Source organism: Podarcis erhardii, assembly GCF_964252035.2.
Source record: "Podarcis erhardii genome assembly, chromosome: 2".
Taxonomy (NCBI): domain Eukaryota; kingdom Metazoa; phylum Chordata; class Lepidosauria; order Squamata; family Lacertidae; genus Podarcis; species Podarcis erhardii.
In genome coordinates, this window is record NC_138498.1 from 84,329,231 (window position 1) to 84,344,084 (window position 14,854).

The 14,854-nt window shown below is 44.8% G+C and overlaps 1 protein-coding gene across 2 annotated transcripts in view; it reads right to left on the minus strand.

Annotated features, from left to right (window-relative positions):
- Positions 1-14,854, minus strand: part of DNAH12 (dynein axonemal heavy chain 12) — a 100,869-nt gene that overhangs the window by 78,956 nt on the left and 7,059 nt on the right. For both annotated transcript variants that reach the window (XM_081848787.1, XM_081848786.1), the window contains exons 4-9: positions 14,685-14,711; positions 14,048-14,237; positions 5,789-5,864; positions 3,794-3,952; positions 2,769-2,964; positions 1,486-1,674 (exon numbers count right to left, since the gene is read on the minus strand). In XM_081848787.1, coding sequence (XP_081704913.1) covers positions 1,486-1,674; positions 2,769-2,964; positions 3,794-3,952; positions 5,789-5,864; positions 14,048-14,237; positions 14,685-14,711 — 837 coding nt within the window. The remainder of the gene's footprint in view (positions 1-1,485; positions 1,675-2,768; positions 2,965-3,793; positions 3,953-5,788; positions 5,865-14,047; positions 14,238-14,684; positions 14,712-14,854) is intronic.

Genomic DNA, 14,854 nt, shown 5'->3' on the forward strand with positions numbered 1-14,854 from the left:
GTTCTCTAAGCCTCTTTGCAATTTGTTTCGGATCTGACTGTTCAGCTATTTTGCTTCATCTACAGATTCTGCCATCACACTTTGGGTACTTTCAAAATGGAAGCTTTATAGTACAAATGGGCTGTTCAGGTTCTGTTATGTGTGCTTGATTAACATATTACATCCCACACGTTCCGTTTGGATTATTTGCTGCTAATCAGACATTTCGTGCCCAATGGGTGCAGCTTCACAGAATGTGTCTGGGCTCTATTATTTTGTCCGTTACCCTCAGCTGCTCCTACCGCACCCTCCACTACCCTTTTCCATTCTGATATTTGTGCAGGTATTTCTGCATCTGTGTATAGGCACATTTTCCCCTTTAAAAATGCACAACAGCACAAGAATAGATATCTCTCATTAGGCAAAATGGAAGCCTGTATTCTGGGAGAAGGGGAGAATATCAATTTCCATTTGTTTGTTTTTAAAATTTTAATACTGAGGTCTTGAACCAGAGTGAAAGTTATATCAGTCTGTAGTTTGGAGTGAGATGGATGACAACGCCCCAAAGAATTAGGAACACCCCATAGGAATAGCCCTTACCACTACCAGCACAATCACACATTCTCCCACCCCCCCGAATAAACCACAGCCATAATGCAATACTAATAATGAGGTCATGTACATGACCGCCATTTTTTTAAAGCACAATGTGTTTACAGTTTTCTCCAGAGAGAATAGTTTCTTCAAATCAGGTTGCTGAAATATGGGTGTGCTTTCAGCACATGTGGTCTGCCAGAAACAAAATGTTTTAGTCATGCTGAGATAAGCAGCAAACAGAAGTTGGGACACAGGACACCCATCAGAATGTCACCAACCCCAAAAATGTGTTAATGAGGCTCTACACCCCACAGTGACTGTGGATGTACAGTGGTACCTCAGTTTTCGAATACCTCCATTGACAAACATTTTGGTTTTCAAACGCCGTAAACCCAGAAATACTCCAGTTTTCGAACATGCCTCAGAAGTCAAACATGCCACGTGGCTTCTGCTAATATCAGGAGCTCTCTTGCAACCAATTTGTTTTTGTGACTGTCTGTACTTTGGTTTTCGAACATTTCAGAAGTCAAATGGTCTTCCAGAACACATTACATTAGAAAACCGAGGTATCACTATATAATATTTTTTATTAATTTGATTTTTTGGGAGAGCTCCATCTGCTAAAATGAATAAAAAGTATGGGCCGGCATTTGATGACAATGATATTGTGGGGACAATGCAAAAAAAATGTCCAAGTATGAGCAGCAGGGATTTCACAGCAAACTCCCTACTGGGAAAACCCTTGCTTTTTGCTACAAGTGACTAATGAATACATTCAACAGTGGAGCTGGCATGTAACATTTAAGATTACCTGTGTTCAATTGAAATATATAGAATATGAGGCCTGAGGTGTAAGTTACTTAAACTGTTAAAGAATTTATGAAATAAAGTAACAACAGATTAAACAACCTGCAGAGTCTGTGAAATCAAAAGAACTATAAACAAAATAGCATCTTCCAGATCTTGAAAGGATGGATAGAAGTCCATTTTCTCATCATCAAAAGTTAGCTCCATCTTAAACAAAGGCAGACGTCTTTGGTCTTCAAGATCAAATAGTTTCACATAAGCCTCAACCGTTCTTTTCAATAATTCCTTTAGCTAAAAAATACATAAATCACAGGTAGATTTCATTGCACATGGCCAATAAATAACCACATAAAGCTAACCCCCACTCCCAATCATAGCAAGTCCATGCAAACAAGTATTCTAGAGACATCTAAATAATTATTCTAATACACCAGGCCTAAAATCTAGTTCAGCATTAAGAATTCCAAATTATATGAAAATGCAAATTCTGAAATATCAAGTAAAGCATGAAAATTTAGAGCAACAAACCACAGGAACCATCTGTACCACCCCTGCGGGTGCTAAGGAGAGGGGATTCTCTGCTGCCACTCCTCTGGCAGGTGTGCACCCAAAATATTATGTCTGCTTTGGGGCCCTCACTGGTAGAGAATTGCATTTATTAATTTAAACCATTTATAACCTGTCAATCTGCTGAAACACTCAGAGCGCAAATTAACTAAAATGCTAATTTGTTTCATGCAGAATATTCAGAATGACACCTAACACTGTATGGTGAAATATTATTTTCTTCTGCTTTTAAAAAATAACATTAATCTCCAGCTGCTCGGGGACAATAAATGTTATCATATTCATACACACACACACACACACACATATATACATACACACATATACATATACATATACATATACATATACATATACATATACATATACCCACACCCTGATGCACTGAACTCTTGCAGGTACAGAATTACTTTTTTCTTTTCTTTTCTTTTTTGCCAATTAATTTTTCTTAGTTTTCAAAAGTTTTAACAAATTTACATCCAATACAAATTTATTGTTGACTTCCCCAAAAACGCTCAACAACTTTTGTGTCTGGACTTATAGTTCTTGAAATATAGCAACCCTACTGTTCCCTTCTCCCACCTTCTTGCTGCAAAAGTAGTACATACTATAGAAGTAGAGTAAAGCAGGTGCATAATTTCTGATTCACACAGAAAGCTCTACTTCCACAAGAGGGTTTGTATGCATTTCAACAAAGGCAGAGGGTTCTTTTCTGTTAAAATTATCTGGGAACTCAGGACTTCTGAAGATGCACAGTGGGACAACAGAGGCTCTGGATAGGACACACATTTGTTACTGACATGAAAAATTAGGGTTACCTGATTAGACATAAGTGTAGACACACAATTATAGAAACTATCAACTTTGTCGGGCTTTACACCCTCCAGGGCTTCTTTTCTAGTGAAGAGATTGATAACCCTCGGGTACCATGTGTTTAATAACTTTTCTTCAGTTTTTAAGCAGTTTATAGACACATCATTCTGAAGAGATTCATACTCAATTGGGCCCCTCAACCTATATATTAAGAAGAGAAGACTGGTCTGGAAAGGGAAGCTGCATTGAAACACAGCTAATTATGTAGTTTAGCAGAAAAAAATGTGATCAATATACACAATGAAAACGTCATGTTAAAGAATTAAATACTGAGCCCATATTTTATATATCAAGACTCTTAATCACATCAGTTGCAAAAAAAAAAAAAAGCCAAGTCTCCAAACCAAAGATAACACAAATAGGACCTTCAACAAAACATTGCAGTATGACATGCTCCTATTCAGGATTCCAGTCAGCTGGTGATACCCACTTCCAGGACACTCCATTCCATTCCCTATTTCCTTTTAGTTTTCTGTCGATCTCTCAACAGTCAGCATTTTGTGCCTGCTGAGCGTGGTCTGTACTCACAGGGCTGTTTTTGGTTTCCCTCCCACTTAGGTTTTTTCCCCTAAATATTTTTGTACTTCTGAAAACTGTGGAGTTTCCCCCAAGACTGCCAATACCTCACTCTTTTGCATGAGGGGTGCCCCTTTGACTATATAAGGATCCAGAGAGAGAATGAGTTTGCCATTAATATATAGAAAAATAATAGTTATAGGATATCGTAAGTCCAGCAACATTTCATTTTGGCTGCCTTACATGACTAGCATGTAAAGATATTAGACTCCAATCTTAAACTCACTTATTAGGGAGTAAATCTAATGAAATTCAATAGAAATTGTGGTGCTAGTATGACACATTAAATATAATTTTTACATAAAATAAACTGCAGTTTAGTGCTATGTGAACCTAATTAGAATTACATGTACACACCATATTTAGAATATTAATGCAACAACATCAACTTTACCTGAAATTTGACACATCTACTACAAGTAACTTTGAAAAGGTTTTATAACCAATATCCAGTAAAATTCTTAGAGTTGGGTGCAGAATATGTAGATTTGCAAATATCTGTTTTCTTGCTTGTAGAAAGCTTTTATGCCAGGGTCTGGAAAAGTCTAATCCTCTGAGAGAGGAGGAAATGAATAAAATTAAGATATTAAACAGAAGCCCATGCAACAAAGCTTAATCAGAAATAGAAGCAGATCATACATAATTTTTGCCTTTAAAATCACCAATGTATGAAGATGGCTTGGTACCTGAACTCACTTTTCAGGCAAGGGGTTCATCATATACCTCACTCAAGGAGCCAGAATCTAAGTTGCACCATTTCACCAACTGCTTAAAATCCTTCACTATTCAGAAAGTTTCTAGCTAAGAGGACAGAGTGCACACTTCTAACATAAGAACAGGAGAGGCTGCTTGATTAGGCCAGTGGCCCTTCTGGCCCAGCAACAGAGGTCAACCGGATGCTTATGAGATGCCCACAAGCAAGATCTGTGGTCGACTGTGCTGCGGAGAGCAGCCACAGCCGGCTTTTTGTGCATTGCTGCCTGCGTGGGCATGACACACAGCCAATGGCTGGCAAGTCATTTAGTTTTGACTTTCTGGAAGGGAATCCAGCTCAGTACTTCTGCTGGCTGGGTAATTCCCTTAATGGCTGGCAAGCACATGGGCTTCTGCCGCTGGCGGTGGTGGATGGGGCAAAGGTCCGCAACCACCACCCACCTGGGAAGGGTGAGCGGCCATTCTCTCCCCCTGTGGTTTCCAGTAACTGGTATTCAGAAGCATACTGCCTCTCTGTGGTTTCAAAAGTTGAAATTCCAATAATCGCAATCATTTAATTCAAATGCTACAAATAAGGGGGATTGGGGGGGGACTATTGCAGCACATTAAATGTTTCAGATCATTTAAAGAAAGTGCTGTGTTTCCCAATAAAAAATAAAATGTTTCCAGTTTTTAAAAAAGAGGTTTCAGTTTGTGGTTATCCATCACAATGGAGTACTCAACTCCAAGCCACAGCATTGCTCATTTAAATATCTGCCAGGTCATAGCAGAGGCAACCTTTCCTTAGCTTTCCCTGCATAGGACCCATTTAAACGAGTGATAGTATTGCAACATCATGTTTTTGCACATGTTGCATTCATTTCAGCAGACACATGAAAAAGTATGCTCTCTTTGGTGATGTTATAGGCCTATGGCATACTTTAGTTCTTGCACATGGCATCCACAAATTTAATCACAAAAGATGGGATTAAAGCTGTAGCCAGTGTATCCCCTCCTCTCTTTGTTGTCAAGGGTCACACCCTCACAACTCGCTCACACCTCCTGCTGTAACTAATTTCATGTTCACAGTCTTAATCCATTTTAAAGGTATAACTACCATCTCCATACAAGGACATGGAAATTCAATTTTCAAGAGATTATATTTTCAACCCCTAGCCTCATATTCCAGTGATCTTTTTGCTGCTCTAACTGCATATGCTCACTCAAATGGAATAATGATGTGGAACGTCTATTAAATTATGTTTTAAAAATCTGCTCTTTGTTTTTAAATTACCATAATTTGTCATTATGTCTAAACTGGAACAAATTGTAGTTAATTTTAAATATGGCTGAAACCATGGTTTACAATCATAGATTGTTCAGAGCAATCATAGTTAAAACTAATTGCAATTCCCAGTTTGGACATAATGACAAACTTGGTTAGCAAAAAACAGGAAAAAATATGCTTTCAAACTCTTCCTTATATTTGCACTAAAGCAGGGGAAGCAAGAGTAGGCCCATGTCTCTAACACAAAACTATGACTTAGTATTATGTCTAAACCAGCTCACAGTGAATTACCATCTCAATATTAGCCACCAGCAAACTACAGATGTGAGTAGGGTGCCTTGTACTGGGTATACATTCAAATGGTGGATTGATTAGACCCTAAAGCATTCATTAATTTAATTTACTCACACAGGTTCAACCGGCAAAGGTTCCTCTTTCTCATATTCAAGCAATTTTACGTTTGGTTTGACAAGAACACTTCGCACTGTAACATATGTATAAATTGTAACATTTATACAAGTGAAGGGAGTAACAATATTATAAATTAGGAAACATTACTTTAAAGAATTCTACCTCATTTTTTTTTATTTCCTACTAACCAAATCAACAGGACTGTTACATTTTTTAATGTGTTCCCTCAGGTACTACGGGAAAACAGCTTATGCATTTTATATTAGCACATTTGTTAAGTAAACAGAGATTTGGTTTTTTTAAAAAAAACAACATATTGACATGTGTCAAGTATGGGTGCAGATGTTGGTTTCTGTGTGTTGCCACTGTGCAGTGCTCTTGGAATCACAAGACTCAGTTTTGCATTCCAGAGACATTCCAGACTGTTAGAAGTCTCACGGAAGACAGGAGACAGATGTGATGTTACTGGTTTCCTGTTCCTTTGTTGTTCAGTTGCTCTCTGCTCTCACAGAGAGGGGATGTTTCTTTTCTGTCTGCGTAGCGAGAAATAAAACTTTTTAGCCATGTAGCTCATACTATCTTGTCCTTCCCTGTGCTGGATACTCTGCATAATGGGGGAACGTGCTTGGAGCCTTATCAAAGGCTCAGGTTATTAATCATCGTCGGAGGAATAGACCGGAGGAGTCGCTCAGTCGAATACAAGTCCGACAGCAGTGTGGAGACTATGAAATCCCAAGCTTAAGTCTTGCCTTAACTATTAACTCACTTGTATCCTGTTCCCAACAGGGGTCATCCAAATACCCCTGGAAAACCCACAAGCAGGTAAACCACCATCTCTTAGCCTCAGCCCCCACATACAATATAGGGATGATAATAATGGCAGTGGTGTAGTACAGGTAACTCGGAATTTAGAATCACTAAATCATAGAATCGTACAGTTGGAAGGGACCATGAGGGTCATCTAGTCCAACCCCCTCCAATGTAGGAATCTTTTGCCCAATGTGGGGCTCTAACCCATGATCCTGAGATGAAGAGTCTCAGGCTCTACCAACTGAGCTATCTTACGTGATCACAACTTTGCGCAGGTAGGAGCGGTGGGGAATAAATAAATGAAGAGTGGAAGAAACCCACTCTCCATTTATTTATTCTCAAACCAACTCATGCAGAGCTGCGATCAAAGCCTTCCCCGGCTTTGGGAAGGGGTGAGTGAGTGCTGTGGGATGCTGTCGGAGCACTAATTCTTCCTTGCTAAAGCTGGGTAAGGCAGGCACCAGGCTTTGTGAAGGAAGTGTGAGGGCTCTGGCAGTGCCCTAGAGTTCTCATGGCTTCTCCCCAGAGACTGGCATCCTGCTTACCAGGTGTCAGGGAACTGACATCAGAGCGAAAAGCGGAGGCAGGGCTCCAGAGCAATGCCGGAGAGGGAACCAGTCGGGGGGAAGGAATTCAGCGTGACACCAATAGAGAGGAGAGGGAGGAATCGGTGTCAGGGCTCCAAGACCCTTCAACCGAAACCAGCGGAGAGAGCGCTGGCACACCCTTGCCATCCCCTTACTTGCGCAGACGCGTTCAGCGCAGAGAACATAGGCGGAGACTTGGGGTCAAGCAGCTTTTATGCTGGAAGAGGTTCAAGAAACGCCCACTGACGGATTCTGCAAGTGACTAACAGGTCACGGAGGGTGAGCTCTAACCCTAAACATGTTTGAGCAAACCATCTAATTGAAGTGGAAGCAGTTTACGCACGAGTAACCACACTATACCATTACAGCAATCTGCCAGTCCCTTGCTGTTACTCGTGAGTAAGCAGTGGAAACATGAGCCAGACAGGAGGCGCCGGGGCAGCGGAGCCAGCTGCGGGGGCGCAGGACCTGGTGAAGAGGAACCAGGAGCTGGAACGGCATATAGCACTGCTGATGGCGCGGCTGGACGAGAGGCGCACCCAGGACGCGCAGGTGAGACCCACCCCAGTGGCAAAGAAGGTACCCGGACTGGTACACAAATTTGGGGGAAAACCCCAAGAATATAATGGATTCCGGACAGAAATAGAGTACGCACTGCAGCTGCAGCATGATGATTTTGCTGACGAGGCGGCGCAAGTGGCTTATATTGTGGGGCACCTTGAGGGCAGCGCGAGGGAATGGGTTAGACCCCTAATGGCTGCGCAGAACCCCGCCTTGAAGGACGTCCGGAAGTTTTTTCAGGCGATGGACGCTATGTATTCAAGCCAATTGGGGGAGAGTCTGACCCAGAGGGAGCTGATGAGATGCAAGCAGGGGGATCTTTCCGTTAGAGACTACTGGTCCTGCTTTGCGATGTTAATACACAGGCTCGAATGGGATCTAGATAGCCCCCCCATACGGATGCTGTTTGAGGAGGGGTTGTCCCCAGCCGTTAAAGATGAGCTCTCCCGCGCGCCCCGCACGGAGACTATGGATCAGCTGACGAAATCTGCACTGGCGATAGGCTCCCGCCAGGAAGCGCGCACTTTGGAAAGGCGGGAAGGGAGAGGGGAGCGTTGCCCTGACTACCGCATTCCTGAGATGCCAAGGCAGCCTTCCGATGACGTGGTGCCAATGGAAATTGATGGGGCGCGCGCACGCGAGGTGCCGAGCGCCCACCAAGTAGTCAAAAGGGAGGCAAAGGCTGGGAGAAACTCCAAGAAATGTTTCCTCTGCCAACGGCCAGGATACTTTGCCAGGGTCTGCCCACAAAGAAAGGCTTGGCAAGGGATGGTGGGGGCCGCTGGAAATGAGGGGGAGGGGGCAGAGGACAAGGTGCAGGAAAACGCCAGCGCTTTTTTTATATATATGTAAATATTTATTAAAATTTTTGAATATAAATGCACAAATAATAAACAATCTTACTTCTGTCACAAACATAGTTTCATCACTTCTTTGGGCTCCCTCGCATCTCCCGCTCCCATTTGCATCGTTAAAAGATTTTTCCAAACAAATTATCAACTTGTTTACAATCTCGTGTCCACTCATTCAAATATAATCTAGCAATTCTTCCAAAAAATTTTATATTTTCTTTAATCTCACTTATCATCAAATTTAAATCTAATTTAGTGGTGGCCAATTTTTTATAATCTAGCATCCTTCTTAACATTCAACCAAATTACAATGTTTTTGTAGATACATCTTAAATTTCTTCCAGTCTTCCTCCATCTTCTCTAGGAAAACGCCAGCGCTTGACTGCCCACAGGGGGGCGCAGCAGCCAAGCGAACAACTAATTGAAGTGCCCCAACCGGACCCACCCAAGGTTTCTATAGCGATAGAGGTGATGCTAGAACTCCCAAATGGACACCCAGTCAAGGTGAAGGCAATGTTGGACTCAGGGAGCTCCTGTAATTTTTTTAGTAAGGAGTTTGCGCTGGAGCACCAGATCCACTTGCTGCCACTGGATTTTCCACTCCAAGTCACCACGATAGATGGCAGAGAGTTGCTGGGGGGGAGGTGACACATCAAACCCCGCCAATGAGAATGAGTGTGTCCAGGCACACAGAAACCATAGCCTTTCACGTGGCCACACTGGCGGGACCCCCAATAATACTGGGGATGAGCTGGCTAGTGCTACATGATCCAGTGGTGGCGTGGCACCAACGCACAGTCACCTTCGGGTCAGCCCACTGTTTGGAACACTGTCCAGGAGGGGAGAAGCCCAGGGTGAGGTTGGCCAGAGCAGCAGCAACCACGCTGGAGCAGAAAGGGAAGGTGCCGCCACAGTACGCAGACTTACAAGAGGTCTTCAGTGAGAGGGAAGCGGACAGGCTGCCGCCACATAGGCCCTTCGACTGCCAAATCAACCTTCTCCCTGGGGCGCAGCTGCCAGTGGGTAAGCTGTATGCCATGTCCAACAGAGAGATGCAGGAGTTGCGAGACTTTATAGACAAGAACTTGAAAAGGGGGTTTATAAGAGAATCTAAGGCAGTGGGGGGCAGCCCTGTGTTTTTTGTGGATAAAAAAAACACGGATCAGCCGAGACTCATCGTGGACTATCGAAAATTAAACCTGGTATCAGAACCCGTGACCTTCCCAATGCCCAGAATTGATGATATTCTGACCAGGGTAAGGAAGGGTAAGATTTTTACCAAGCTGGACCTTAGGGGGGCCTACAATCTGATTCGAATGAGAGAGGGGGACGAATGGAAAACCACCATGTTCACCCCCCTGGGGGCCTTTGAATATTTAGTTATGCCATTTGGATTACAGTCGGGCTGTGCATGTTTTCAAAGCTTCATGCACCATGTGCTGGGTCCCCTGCTGTACAAGAACTGCGTAGCATTTCTGGACGACGTCCTGATCTATTCGGACAATGAAAAACAGCATGTCCAGGATGTCAGGGAAGTGCTGAAAAGGCTACGAGAGCACCAACTGTGGGTCAAGCTGGAAAAGTGCCAGTTTCACGCCAAGGAAGTGGAATTTCTGGGATACAGGTTGTCAGACAGAGGCCTAGCCATGGACCCTGGCAAGGTGCAGGCGGTGCTGGAATGGAAGGCCCCCAAAACCCGGAAGGATGTGCAGAGGTTCCTTGGGTTCAGCAACTTCTACCGGAAGTTCATCAAGAACTTCGCCCACTTAACTGCACCCATCACGGATTGTCTGAGGAACAAAAAGAAGTTCGTCTGGACGGAAGGTGCCCAACGTGCCTTCGAGGGGCTAAAGCAGGCGTTCGCCTCAGAGGAACAGCTCCTGCACGTGGATCTGCAGAAACCAATGAGGCTAGAGACCGACGCGTCGGACAGAGCGATAGGAGCGGTGTTGCTCCAGCCGGGACCGGCCCAAGACACATGGAGGCCGTGCGCCTTCTTCTCAAGGAAGCTGAACGAATTGGAACAGAACTACACGGTGTATGATCGTGAACTGTTAGCTATTTATGCCGCGTTTCGCCAGTGGAGACATCTCCTGATAGGGGCTCAGCACAAGATCCAGGTTTGCACTGACCACAAGAACTTGGAATACTGGAGGACAGCGCGAGTGCTCAACCAGCAACAGATTCGGTGGGCACAGGAGTTCTCCAAGTTCTTCTTTGAGATCAAGTACGTGCCAGGGCAAGAGAACGTGAGAGCAGACGCGCTTTCACGGAAACCGGAGTACACGGAAGGAGGAAGACCACCGGACGCTCGACATATGTTCCCTGAGGAACGATGGGTTTGTGGGGGGGCGTTGGTTGGGAAACGAGAACTAACCGAGTTGATTCGCCAGGACAAATTTGCCCAAACCAGAATCAGGGAACTAAGGGAAAATGGGGGAGACCGGGGGGACTTTGAGGTAAGGGAAGGGTTACTGTATTACAAGGGAGCAATGTATGTGCCCGGGGGGGGGCCTTACGGGAAAGGGTGCTCCGACAGCTTCACGACAACCCTACAGCGGGACACTTTGGGCAACACAAGACCATGTTACTGGTCACTAGGGAGTTTTGGTGGCCGAAGGTGAGGGAAGATGTACGAGAGTATGTACGAGGGTGTGACCGCTGCCAAAGAGCCAAGGGGGAGCGGGCAGCCCCGGCAGGGTTACTAGAACCCTTGCCCACGCCGGGGAGACCCTGGGAGGTGGTATCAATAGATTTCATGACAGATTTGCCCAAATCCAGAGGTAAGACAGCAGTCATGGTAGTAGTAGATCTGCTAACCAAGATGTGCCATTTTATAGCATGCTCTCATGCGGTGACAGCCGAGGAAACCGCACAACTGTTTGTTACTCACATCTTCAGGTTGCATGGGGCTCCTTCGAGGGTTATCTCTGATCGAGGGAAACAATTTACCTCGAGGTTCTGGAGGAAGCTTATGAACTTATTGCAGGTGGAGGTGGGATTCTTGACGGCGAGGCACCCGGAAACCAACGGGCAGGCAGAGAGGGCGAACAGCATATTGCAGCAATATCTCCGCTGTTACGTCAACGAGAGGCAGAACGACTGGGTAGATAAGCTAGCACTGGCCGAGTTTGCGTATAACAATGCGGAGCATGTGTCCACGGGGATGAGCCCATTCTTGGCTAATTATGGGTGTCACCCCAGGGCCTTTCCCGGGAGGGGGGAGGAAGGGGGGAGCGTGCCCGCCGCAGAGCAGTTCGTGGAAGAAATGGAAGCACTGCACCAGCAGCTTAAGATGAATCTGGAAAGGGCCAAGGAAGAGTACAAGAGGCAAGCGGATAAACGTCGCCGGGAAGGGGAGACCATTAGGGTGGGGGACCGGGTGTGGTTATCCACTCAAGGATTGCCCTTCAAGGGTGGGTGTAAGAAACTCCGGCCGAAGCGGCTGGGGCCTTTCGAGGTGATACAGCAAGTCAACCCGGTGGCATTCAGCCTCAAGTTGCCAGACAACATGAAAATCCACCCGGTATTTCATATAGGTCACTGCTCTCGCCGTACCGAGAGGAGCGGAGAGTCCGGGAGGTAGGAGGAGAAGGGCTCAGACACCCACCACTGGAAGAGAAGGAACACCACCAGCAGATAATGGAGATCCTGGATTCGCGGTGGCGGGGGTGACAGGTGGAATACCTAGTAGCGTGGGAGGGGGAGCCCGAGTCAGAAAACACGTGGGTTCCAGAAGGGGAAATAGACGATGGGTATCTAGTGGAAGAGTTCCACAACAGGTATCCGAGGAAGCCCAAACCTCTGGAGAGATTCTGGGAGGAGCAATTTGCCACCACCGATGACGAGGAGGAGGATTTTGTGGGTTTTCCAGCGTCCCCAGAGGAAGGAGGGGAGTCGTCAGGAGAGGAGGAATCAGATTGGGAAGCCCCTCCCATCAGAAACCGGGGCGGGTGGGAAGCGGGGTTTGAGTCCTCGGACGATGACGACAGCTCCTTTCGAGGGTTCCCTGCATCGTCGGCTGAAGATGGGGACAAGGTCACGTCACCGGGTCAGGCCGGGGGTGGAGGGGGTCCTGGGGGGGAGGTGGATGTCAGGGAACTGACATCAGAGCGAAAAGCGGAGGCAGGGCTCCAGAGCAATGCCGGAGAGGGAACCAGTCGGGGGGAAGGAATTCAGCGTGACACCAATAGAGAGGAGAGGGAGGAATCGGTGTCAGGGCTCCAAGACCCTTCAACCGAAACCAGCGGAGAGAGCGCTGGCACGCCCTTGCCATCCCCTTACTTGCGCAGACGCGTTCCAAGCAGAGAACATAGGCGGAGACTTGGGGTCAAGCAGCTTTTATGCTGGAAGAGATTCAAGAAACGCCCACTGGCAGATTCTGCAAGTGACTAACAGGTCACGGAGGGCGAGCTCTAACCCTAAACATGTTTGAGCAAACCATCTAATTGAAGTGGAAGCAGTTTACGCACGAGTAACCACACTATACCATTACACCAGGGTTGGTGAATTGAGTGGGGACATGGCTGTAGAACACTGCCAGAACCCTCATACCTTCTTCTCAAAGCCAGGTAGGCAGCCCGGGGGGTGCTTCCTGACTTTACACATTTTTGCGTTTACATGTGGATCCCCAGAACCAAACACTTGCTTAAGATGCAAGTTATTTAGAATGCTAGACTATGAACTTCCCTAGGTGGCCATGGACTCACTATCTCTCAGACTAAAATACTTCTCAGGATCATTGTAAGATGGGAATGAGAACTATGTGCGCTGCCTTGGGGTCACTGAAGGAAAGGCAGGATATAAAAGTAAATAAATAAATAAATGACTACAGTTGTTGACAGCACTACAGTGGTACCTCCGGTTGCGGACAGGATCCATTCCGGAGCTCTGGTCGGATCCCGAGGTTTCTGCAATCGGAAGGACCGCTTCTGTGCATGCATGTGCGGTGGCAGATTGCTTCTGCGCATGTGCGCGGTGCAGTAGAGTGCTTCTGAGCATGTGCGTGCGACGAAACACTTCCAGGTTTGCCACTTTTGCAACCCAAAGTTTATGTTACCTGACGGTAACGTAAGCAGAGGTGCTACTGTACTGAGGTGATGTATGTGATGTGCTATGCAAATACCAACAATTATTAAGAACAAAAATAAAAGCATGCTTTGAAGAAAATTAGAATGCAGAAAACGTGATAAAGACAAAAATTAATGTAGTTTTTGGAATCTCTTTTGTCAAGATTTTATGTAGCTGAAACTATTATTGTTTGATTTACATTACTGCTTCTCTAAAATAAAATACCAGCTATAAAATATGTTTTATGTTCTACAAAAGCATTTGTAGGTATTATATGGGGAAAATAACTTGCTAAGGGATGTTTTGCAGTATCAACATAAACATAAGGTGGAATGTAACTTGTATAGACATGAGACAATCTTGCTAGTGGAACTCACCCATGTATCTCTTCATGCTCATTTCATAATCATTTGTTATCTCAGCTAAGAGCTCTTCCACCAATTTCATTCTGCCCTTGCCTTCCATTAGATTATTAGGTACCAAAGTGAGCATGGACTCTAACCACTCTTGCTGAATAGGCACCACTGGATTACTTTCAACACAATTCTTCAAAAAGAGATAGTTGTTCTGAAATGACATGACAATGACAATGAAATGATCATGAACACAATTTGGTGGGCACAACCAGATCCGTTATTAAGAAAATTAGGCAACTTTCTTTCAGTTAAATGCAAAAAAGTATTAGCAAAAAAGTAAAAAAGTAAACGTTGCTGGACTATATAATCTAACACCTATAATACAAAACAGCATAAATTATATTGGTTTAGCTCAGCACACAGTGCATGAGTAAAGAATATCAGGGAGGGGAAAAGCAGCTCACTTGTTCACATGGTCCCAGTAAACCATAGTTTGGCTTACTGTGACCTACAAACCAGGCCTATGTTACTTCTCCATATAGAGATCAGCAAATAGATATTGGACATATTTACATAATTTCTAATTCCTTATGTACACACTCTTTAGAAAGTGTTTTACTATCAGAATCTTGCAACAAGTTAAAAAAACAACACTTACTCTTATTTGTTTCTGCTCACTGTTCATCTGTGGGGGAAATGCAACAAAAATATGTTATATAAATTAAGAAATAATCACAAAATAGAACAAGAAATCATTTGTTTGCAGTGGCACCCAGTGGGGGTAGGCATGTTTTTACTGATAACTGCTGGGGGAGGTCATTTCATTCA